Source organism: Amaranthus tricolor, chromosome 14 (genome assembly GCF_026212465.1).
Source record: "Amaranthus tricolor cultivar Red isolate AtriRed21 chromosome 14, ASM2621246v1, whole genome shotgun sequence".
Taxonomy (NCBI): domain Eukaryota; kingdom Viridiplantae; phylum Streptophyta; class Magnoliopsida; order Caryophyllales; family Amaranthaceae; genus Amaranthus; species Amaranthus tricolor.
Window position 1 is genome coordinate 3,474,706 of NC_080060.1, and position 11,203 is coordinate 3,485,908.

At 29.9% G+C, this 11,203-nt stretch overlaps 1 protein-coding gene across 1 annotated transcript; it reads right to left on the reverse strand.

Annotated features, from left to right (window-relative positions):
- Positions 1–3,445: 3,445 nt before the first annotated feature.
- On the reverse strand, positions 3,446–5,328 carry LOC130800379 (transcription factor TCP14-like). The gene has a single exon (XM_057663863.1). The coding sequence runs from the start codon at positions 4,841–4,843 to the stop codon at positions 3,551–3,553; it is 1,293 nt and encodes a 430-aa protein (XP_057519846.1). The 5' UTR covers positions 4,844–5,328; the 3' UTR covers positions 3,446–3,550.
- Positions 5,329–11,203: the final 5,875 nt, after the last annotated feature.

Consider the following 11,203-nt stretch of genomic DNA (forward strand, 5'->3'; position numbering starts at 1 on the left):
ACTTAGTGAAAACCATTAAATTTTATGGGTAGCATTAAAAGTGCAAAAGATTAATAAAAAAAATATATCATCATCATCATAATGAAAAAACTATTTAAAATAAAAATATAAAAAAAATTAATAACAGACTAAAATAAAAACTATAACAACTTTTAAAAATATAAACTATACTAGTTCCTTCACACCCTATGAAATTGTACTTATGCTCGTTTATGTTTGTCTAACTTTTTGACAATGGTATTACACCCAATATATTGATTGTATTCGATCAATAGCTTGTTTCCTCTATTCACTAACGGGTTAAGAGTTAAGTTACTTATAAATGAGTTATTAATAGGTCATGTCTTACTTTTAAATGAGTTATTAATAGATCAGGTTTTACTTTTAAATGAGTTATTAATAGATTAGGTTGAACCAGATGAGTTTATTATTGAGCTTGATTGCCACAAAAACATTGGCACTTCTTTTTTTCTTTTTCCAATAACATTTATATATATATATATATATATATATATATATATATATATATATATATATATATATATATATATATATATATATATATATATATATATATATATATATATATATATATATATATATATATATATATATATATATATATATATATATATATATATATATATATATATATATATATATATATGTAGTGTTTATTTCTCTACAATAATACCAATTTTTGATTAACTATAAATAATACCAAATTTAAGCGGTGTTTCCCTAGAATATATCTAACATGTTAAAATTAAACTATAGGAGATTATATGATAAAAAAATTTGGTAAATTAGTTAATTAACTAAAATTGGTATTATTCTAGGAAAAAACCCCTAAGTTGGTATTATTCATGGTTAATCAATAATGGGTGTTATTGTAGGAAAAATAATGAAAAATTGTATTATTCATGGTAATTTTTTCTTATTTTTATAATATTTTCAGAGTTATCACTTATAACCATAAAGTGATCACTTACAATCTCAAAGTAATCAATTGGAGAAGTAGACAACTTATATAAATTCATCTGCATGGTGAGACGATCTTATACAAGGATTTGTTAAACTTTTTTGATATAATTTGTGGGATAATAATTTGTTGCGCACTTCTTTTCATTATACAAGTATTAGCTAGCAATCAAAACTTTTGATATTTGATGTTCTAAAAACAATTCATAATATGTTTAACTTTAAAAAATAAACATGTTTAGACTTTTTGCATTTTCTGAACCATAAATTTAAGTAATTAAACATTCAATGTTAGAAAATTGATTTTTTAATATTTGATGTTATATTTTACAAGGTACTCCCTCAACTCCACAATGTTGATAATATTTGATTTCATGCACATTTTGAATTATTTCGATGCTTATTATCAATAATTACTCTTTATAAACATTAAAAATAATACATAATAAAATTATATAAATCACGATAAATTAAGGATAAATAGGATGGTAGATGGACCAAACTAAGATCTTATAAAGTTGATGATGCACCCTAATCCAAATTTCACCCTATATACATAAACTTATGTGAAGAAAAATAAACTTTTGTTAGTAAATCATTCACTCACTACTAAATCACTTTACCATCCGTTTTATTGTTGATATAAAAATAATGTTAATGAGAATAATTTATAATTTAAATTTTTATGAATATAGCATGTTATTTTTACAGTAATGAAATTTTGATCATAACAAGTTTTTTGTTCATAAATTTTTATTACTACTTAATATCACATTTTCAAATAATATGCATTAAAATGAATTTTGTGTAAAAAATGAGATGATTAAAGAAGAGTAAGCACAACTATTAATCTTGTCACAATATTTTCCTTCTAAAATTACATTAATTTTTCATCACTATTTTCATCATTATAAACAAACTAATCAAATGTAGATAAGTAAGATATTTGTATATTTCGAAATAAGTAAGATATTTTTATATTTCAAAATATGACTAAAGAATTCTTAAAAATAAAGAGAGTGAGAATTTATCCTTTCGATTTTAGGTGATAAGAATACTCACCTTTATTTGTCAAATAACCAACTCAATTATTAGCTTAAGCTGATGGTTGAAGTATATGTTATACACTCTATCACGCCCCCTCGTACGAGAATCCTTTTGGTTAGAAGTGTATATGCAACACATGACCTTCTCATACACGGTGTTAAACATTCCACTTGAAATAAGGGGTACATGAGATTCGAATATGTGGCCCTTTTTGTTACGTTGACTTATTTAATAAGATATTCATGAGCCAACTCAACCATTATGTTATATACTCTATCATGCCCTGCCATACGAGAGCCCTTTGAGTTTGAAGTGTATATCCAACACATGACCTTCATACATGGGGTTAAACATTCCACTTGAAATGAGGGGTCCCTTTTGTCATCTTGACTTTTAATACCATGTCAAATACCGAACTCAACCATTAGCTTAAGTTGATGGTTAAAGCTCCAAAATACTTCTATATTATATAACACAATTTTTGTGAGAGACGGTCTCTTTGAGAGAACATCTCTAATTGGGCTAATTGGGCCAACCCATCATATATTTTCTAAAATATTATAAGTAGATATTAAGAATAATGTAAATAGACATTAAAAATATTGAAAGTAGGCATTAAGGATACGAAGAGTAGCCACTAAGGATGATTTAAGTTGGCATTAAGAATACGGTAAGTAGTCATTAATCTTTAATGGGCTGGGCTTAAAATATGTTCTCTCAAGAAACTAGCAGATTATATACACTACCGCACTATCAACCACTAGATTAACTCATAGTTCTCCTAGATAAGCTAAGTAAGGCATGTAAGAATGAGTATTTTACTCGAGCAATGTTTTTCAATGTTTTGTAGAAGTGTGAAGTTGGGAGGCTTGGGGTAGGAAAATGAAAAGTTAAGAGCTAATGAAATGGGATGAGCTTAATTTAGCACAAGGAGTAACAACCCTAGGAGAAGGTATAATTGGAGATGTGTCATCTTCATCAAATAAAAAACAATAAAAAAAAAAAGCCAAAGTTACAAAGTTTTCCTTTAGAATGAAATGCACAGACAATGATGATTATTTGGTTGTGGAGGGGCCAATATAAAAAAAATATAAATTAAGGAGGAAGATGAATTATTTTTCCATATAAGAAAAAACAAAAAAAATAAAAAATAAAAATAGTCACTCAATTCAACCAAGTGGAAAACAAAAAAGAAAAATAATAAAAATTAAAAGGCCAAATGTTAAATATTTTGCCCTTTTTTCTTTATCGATCAAACCCTAAGCCTCTCATCATATTAACTATTAATCACACTTAAAACTCAAAAAATCAAAACTACAAATTAACAATAATTATAAAAAAAATCATAGAAGTCTCCAAAAACAAATAAAAAATCAAACCTTACGTGAGCTACACATGAAATTAATAGCTACACAAATTTGCTTCCCAAGCAATGGTTGTATGTTGATTAATATACTCAAACCAAGCATTTTAGCATCAAAAATAATTAAAACCCCTAAAAATTTATCCATGCTTACATTCCTTAAGAATGATGACTGTGACTCGTTGTATCGTGTCGGTCATCTCCATGATGGGAGTGGGATCCACTCGCTTGAGAGTCCGAGATCCCACTCCCAGAAATATTTCGATAAGGATTAAGTCCAGTAAGCGGACCAAGATGTTGATGAGCCTGTTCACCCGAACTCAAATTATGACCACCCGCACCACCACCTCCACCTCCACCACCACTTTGCCCTAAACCCATAGTGGGACCCAATTGTTGACTTGGCAATAATGTCATTGGTGTAGCAAAATTCATGAAGTGTAACCCACTAGGAACAGTACCTCTATACAACCCAGCAGTAGCACTATTATTAACTGATGGAATTGTCCAAATTGGGTCTCCACTCATTACAGCACCACCTTGATGATTTCCACTATTCGCCACCATCCAAAAGTTCGTTGCCGGAATTTGCCCATACGACCCGCCCGACCCGCCATATTCGCCTTCTAACCGTCGTTTTCGAACTCCTCCTTCTTCCTCCCCCTCATTCGAAAGATCTAGCGAGCTATTATTAGTATTATTGATTTGATTGGTATTACTATTATTAGTAGGTGTCGTACATTCCTGTTTTGCTTGTAGCAAACCCGGGTTTAAATTCAAAGTAGCCGTCTGAAAATTGAGTAAAGCGGATGACGGAGAAGTATCGGAAGAAAGCCCAATTCCGGCGAAGAAATTACGACGTGAAGCAGAGGCTGAAGTTGTGAAATTCGGGCTAAAATACGATGAAGCGGATCTTAACTGTGACGGAACCGAAAGAGAAGATCCGGAGCTCCGAAGAGATATATTTAATGATGTAAAATTTGCGGGTATGGTACCCGTACCCGTTGCAGCAATTACTGCGGGTTCGGCTTGTTGAAGTAGCCATTCAATGGTTTCTCCATCAGATTTATGTCCTAATTCTCTTGTAAGTTGGAAGACCCGGGCCGCACATAAGGCGGGCATTCGGATCCTCCGACCCCGCCCGTCTACTTTTGTGTGTCGGTCTTTTGTGGAGGTTCGTTTTGGGGCCGGTTTTTTAACGGCCCCAGAAGCGGATTCTCCTCCACCTTGGGGTTGTGTTTGTGTAACTCCAATTGAAGTTGATGGGGTTGGGCTCGGGCTCAGGCCTTCCGACCCAGTGGGTACTATGGCTAAGGAAGAATTAAATGGGGTTGAACTTGAACATGCTTCTTCTTCCTTCTTTTCCAAGAGTTGGAAAGGGAAATTAGGACGGTGGTGATTGTGAAATTCATGGTGATGGTGATGCTGATGATGATGATGATCTCCATCCATAATTCCCACTCTTTTTTAAAAAAATAAATTTAATTCCCACTATATATATTTTGTTGGAATTAATACAATATATACCCAAAATATATATATTATAAAAACAATTAGATAAGGAAGAAAAAGAAGGGTTTATAGTATAATTCTTGGGCTATTGTGGGACTTAAGGGATCTCCAAGATTATATATCTCATATTTCACTTTCTCTCTCTATATTAAGCTTATTTATGTTTGAGAATTGGGGGTGATGTAGAAATAGCATTAGGAAGAGAGAGAAAGAGGGATAGGGATAGAGAGAGAAAGTGAGGAGATAAGGAAGTGAGGAAGCTTTGAGGAGAAAAGATAATGAGTGGGAATTATGGAGGGTGAGCTTTAAAAAGCAAGAATTTTAAGAAAGGAAAATGCTTTATTTGTTGTTGGGTAATGGAGGGATAATAAACTCCCCTTTAGTAAAAACTAGTGTTTTTCTATGATTTATTTTTTTTGAAATGAAAATGGTTTTTTGTTTTTTTTTTATATATGAAAATTTTGCCTTTGATGAAAAAATAAATTTTGGGGTAAAAATTAGAGGATTTTCTTTTATTGTGGTTGGACTTGAACAGTCCCTTTGGTTCAGTTTCCACGTGAGTTGCTCTTTTTTATCATTCAATCCATAAAGACAATGGTGGCCGGGTAAGAGAATGGATTGGGCCCCATACCCAAGTCAAGAAAAGAATTCTAGCTATAGAGTTACTGCTGGGATAGATTGTCTTTCAGTGAGATGACTTCATCTAAAGAATTTACATTTTCATAATGTGCATTAGATAAATATTAAACCCACAGACGGATGTGTTTTGTGTTGAAACCGTCTTGGACAATAATTTTTGAAAAGCTTATTAATTTTTAGGAAAAATGTTGTTTTTGGTTCAAATCAATTGTTATCTTGCTCTGTCCGTTACTTAGAGTTTGCTATTATTCCATTAATTTTTATGAGTGCTTTTTTATCAAATGGAATAGACTCTAAGAGATAGATAGATTAGTTATTATTCATATACAATTTTTTTTTCTTTTTTTATGTATATAAAAAAATTATATAAAAAAATTAAGTCAATTAATTTAATTGTTTGAAGATATATTTTTAATATAAAATATTCCACGCAAATTATAAGTAATGTAAAATTAAAATAGTGTATTATTATACTCACTTTATCACTTTGAAATAACATTATTTAACTCCAAAAAACTTTTATATATTTAAGTCAAATGATTTTCACAAATTCTTGTATGAGACGGTCTTATACAAGATTAAATACATATCTAAAAATAAAAAATATAACAACTAAGTTGTTGAGGATTAAATAATTAATTATTTCAAAAAATAAAAAAAGGAAAGATTACATGGAGGTGGGCCCAATCTCCATTCAAGTAATGATTTCAATCCACCTTTGGCCCTTTCTCCTTTGTTCTGCACCTTTGTTGGGGTAGGACCTTGGGATTCCTCTCACTCTCTTTCTCTTTCTTTTTCTCTTACAGCTTCAAAACTTAGCCTTCTCAATCTCACCCCACTTCCCTGGTTTCTGGGCCTTGTTGGGCCTCTTCTCAGGTGATTTTAGGGGGAAAATTTGGCCATATTTTTGGGATAGAACTTTATTTGCTACCTAAGAACACTTAAGCTAGACCCTACTTGATTATTAGCAAAAACAATACTAGTATTAAGATGTTAACCCTCATTTTTCTCCACAAATCCCAAAAGTTATCATTTTGGCCTTTCTTATTGATCAACTAAAGGACATGACTTGCTTGATTGCTTGTACTAATTGTGATTCTCTTTTTGTACCTTTAATTCTTCTTGGGATGCTCTATAACAATGCTTTGACTATTACTCTATTAACTATAACTGTTTTTCATTTATTTTTTTAATATAGGGTAGTTAGCTAGCTAGGTTAACTGTTCTTTTTATTAATCTTTCAAGTACATACTTAATTAGCTATTGTATAGCTCGTAGTTGCGGATTAAGAAAAAAAGTTTTTCAAAAAAATTTTAGTAAAATGTATTCTCGAATTGAGGGGCTTATTTGGTCGTTTTATGGGTATGAATTGTTGCCGTACTTCCCTTTTCAGACCCTGTTTATAGTTTTATGCGCGGAATACACTGGATAAAATGATGATGATGTATTATATGGGTTTTGAATCCTGATCACGCATGTGAAAAACATTACACTAATTTTAATTTATCTAGGGTATATTACCTATATATATTACTTGATTTTATTTAGGATTTAAGTAATTTCAACTGACTTCAATGACTACACAATAAATTTGTCCGTCTATCTTGCTACTCATAATAGACTATTGGATTTAAGTCAATGATTGTACTTAGTTCAAACCCTACTAATTAATATCGTATTCCACTTAAAAGAGAAGTACGTAAATGAGTTTCGAACGTATAGCTTTTTGTGATGATAAAAACCTATCAAAATATATTATTAATAATATATTATAAAGATAAATCACAGAAAAAAAAATCAAAACAAATGGATCAATTTAATTGCAAGCTATAGTATTTATATCACTTTCAAAAAAAAGACAAAAATAGTTAAATATCTACAAATTTTATTTATATATTTTTTGTTAAATGAAAAAGAAAGGTGCACATCAACACTAAAGTGGAGTGGTCATAGATGACAGCAAAGATAATGTTAGATGTTGGATCAAGTGAAAAGGTGATTAAATTGAGCTGAGAACTTGCCAGGACTATAACTATAACACAGCTGTTTCCTCTAACTTGCTGAACTGTTATAACAAGTATGTATGGGATAGCTGATGGCAGAAGAATATTATCCAGTACCCAGTTCCTGTTACTAACATTACAAATATTAAGCGGGTATTTGTCAAGCGACTTGACAATGGCGGGTAACTATTTATAGTCGGACCCTGAGATTTGAATTAAAGGCCTAGGGCGAAACATTAATTACATCTATAATGAATAAATATTTTTTTAAATTCTTTTATCCCTTCAAACGCTATGACATGTTATTCCTTCAAACATTATTATTACTAACAACGAACAAAGTAATTCTTTTCTCTTACTCGATATTTACTATTAGTAACAGCGAACAAACTTAATCTCAGGCTCATATACATGAAGACGCTTATTTTGGAAAAATAATATTCACCGAGACTTATTTTGAGAATTTTTTTATATAAAGCTTATTTTATACATATTTCATGTTAAGCATCTTTTTTTTAATTTTTTGGATTGGTAGGAGGCAATGGCTCCTCTTCCCCTATATGTTCGACCCTGGCTGATATATTGAAATGATTGATTTGACTAATTAATTTTATCAATTTTTTTGATCGTCTAAATGATTTTAAACATGCTGCTAGGACAGTTAATTTACCTATAGCATTAGCATATGATTTGACCGTCCTTACCTATAGCATTAGCATATGATTTGACCGCCTAACAATCTGTTTGTGTCAAAATTAGCTAAAATTGTCCAATAATCTATTCAGTGAAACACCCATAAATCTTACATACCAACAATATACAAGTAATTATTAATAGAATCAAAGTGTTAGCTGATCTGATAATCAATGGCAAAAAGGCCTAGTTTGTTAGATTATACACACAGATTCCGGCCATATTGCTGTATTGAGGGGAAGAAGGCTTAAGATTTGGTATATGCAGATATTCTTATTAGTAGGCCCAGGTCCCTGGTTTTCTTCACTGGCGGCTGGCCCCTTAATCTGACCTCTTCCCATCTTACAATTTTGTTAAATTAATTAAAACTTAATTATATACTTTCTTAATTTATTAATTAACGTAACAAAATTATATTGCTTTATTTGTTTAGATTGGTGTATTTCGCAAAAATATTACATGACTTCTTTCATTCAATCTGAATTGAATTGAGTTAATGATCAAAATAACATATTTCTATTAAATAAAATTAATTTGTAATTGAATTAGTGATATTATACATTTTATGCATCGAGATTATGGTGCATATAGACAAGCTACAGATTTTTTAGAGCTAAAAATGTTCCAATAATAGTAATTACAAGAAAAATAATTATTAGTTATATAAACGACTAGTTTAACACTGAATGTTAGCAAAAATTCTTATTACTTATATTAAAGTTTGACAAAAATAATTACTCCATGGATCCATTCCAAAGAATTAGTTTCACTTTAATTTTCATTTTAGTCTGTCTATTGAATTTGTCCAGTTAACTTACACTTTTTCTTTAATTCTCATTAAAGTATTTAACTTCTTATCTACATTTTTTTTTCTAATTTATAGTGTCTATTAACTGTATATACTCACTTTTTTGATTTTCATCTATCTAATATTTATGGATATTTATGTGATTAAGGGGTTGTTTAGCAATTGACTGTTGACTGCTGGCTGTTGTGTTTTTAGTTGACTTGCTTGACCAGCTGAACATGTTGGCTGTTTTTTGTTGGCATTGAAGTTAGCTGAAAAAGCTAGCTGTTTGTGATAATATTTTGTAAATTTAAGTATTGATTGTTTATTAGAGAAAAAGTGAGTTAACAAGTCAAAAAGCCAATTTAAAAAGTTAAATGGAGCAGCTTTTTCATTTTAACTTTTCAACTACTTTAAAAGACATTTACAAAATATTTTTTTTGACTATTTAACTAACCAATAAGTCAAAAGCTAAAAATTAACAAAAATAAGAACCAAACACCCCCCGAGTAAAGTGAGTCAATGAATAAAAAGGGAGGGGGAACAAAGATCAATCAAAGAGCAACTTTATTGAATAGGAGGAAGTGGGGTTGATATACTTTTTCTAGTGTCTACAGAGACAATGGGATGTAAAAAATATAATAATTAATGTTAGTACAGATTGGTATCCCATGAGATCCAATAAGTGCACTTTTGTACCAGAAAAGTTAATATATGAGGTAAAAGAAAACATATGAAATTGACAATGGTAGTTTTGAGATTAAATTAACATCTGATTCATGATGATGATCATGCATACTATAGCTAAGACCCAAAGGGGCCATCCTACATGCTTATAAGTATTTTGCACGATGGAAGTTTTGAAGATTTTAAGGTTTTTATTTTTAGTGATTTTTTTACTGCTTTTCTTATTGTCCTTTTGCACCAACTTATTTCTATAATTAACTTGTTAATCAAGTTACCAAATAAACCCTCCCCTTTTCTTATTTAATAGGTCTTTTTAAAAATAATTATTGGCTAAAATTCTTAGATAGTTTAAAAGTAATTGATTTTCTAGTTGTTAACCCAATTGTTATAAAGATATTTCTTATAAAAATATTCACTTTGTTCCACCAAATTTACACATAGACATTTGGTGGAAAAACTAAAAAAAGATACAAAAGTAAAGTTTGTTAGGCAGCAAATTAAATTTAAAAGACATTTAGTGAGAGAAATACGTGGATGAGATTAAAATGTAAATTAAATTTGTGGATGAACTCTAAAGAGATGAATTTGTGAGACAAATTTGTTGTAAGGAAAGTAAGGCAAATCTGAAGTAATGTTATTAACTAAAAGTTATTTATTAGAGCTAAAGTGGATCAAAAAACCAATGAAAGAAATACATAGAGTATATTTCATAGTAATATTATAATCTAGCTCATTTCAACATTTTATTTTTCCAATTTTGCCAAGTGGCTACTTATCTAGGTGGGTTTTGGAGAATTAGATGTTTTCGATTAACCTTTTTAGCAAAAATCACTCGTGACTTAACATAGGTATTAAAAAGCAAACGTACCGAATTAAAGAACTACTCTAATATAATAACTATTAGATGTTTTCATGATAGTTTTTGTAAAAGGGTTAATTACCCTATTTTATATGTCTCTTTAGATTTGTTGCTATTTTAGAATCGGTTTTGTCTCGTTACAGTAAATACCATATTTTCAGATAAAAGTTTTGAATTCGATTATCACTTAATTTTTCTGTAATTCAAACGAACATAAAACATAATAATTAAAAGTTTGCTCTATTTTTATTATGAATAATTTATTGTATTTTATTGTCTATAATATAGCTATTATTTCATAAACTTACAAGATATCATTTAAATACAAGCCAATTTAATACAAATGACTAGAAGTACTAACCAACAAATTAAACATACAAATATAAAGTGTAACATTACAAATAGGTACATATAAGTATAATTTTCACCAAAATTCATGTACGAATAAATTTGCAAGTAGGAAATAAGGGCATAAATTTTATTTGGGACCATCAGTGGTGACTGGCGAGCCTATCCAACTTGGTGAAAATTTTGCATGGCTAATTTTCCTGTTTGTTTGGAATCTCTTTTGCCAAAATTCTTTTTTTTTACCCCTCTTTGCTTTCCCCTTTCACGTAGTAAATCTCTTTTCA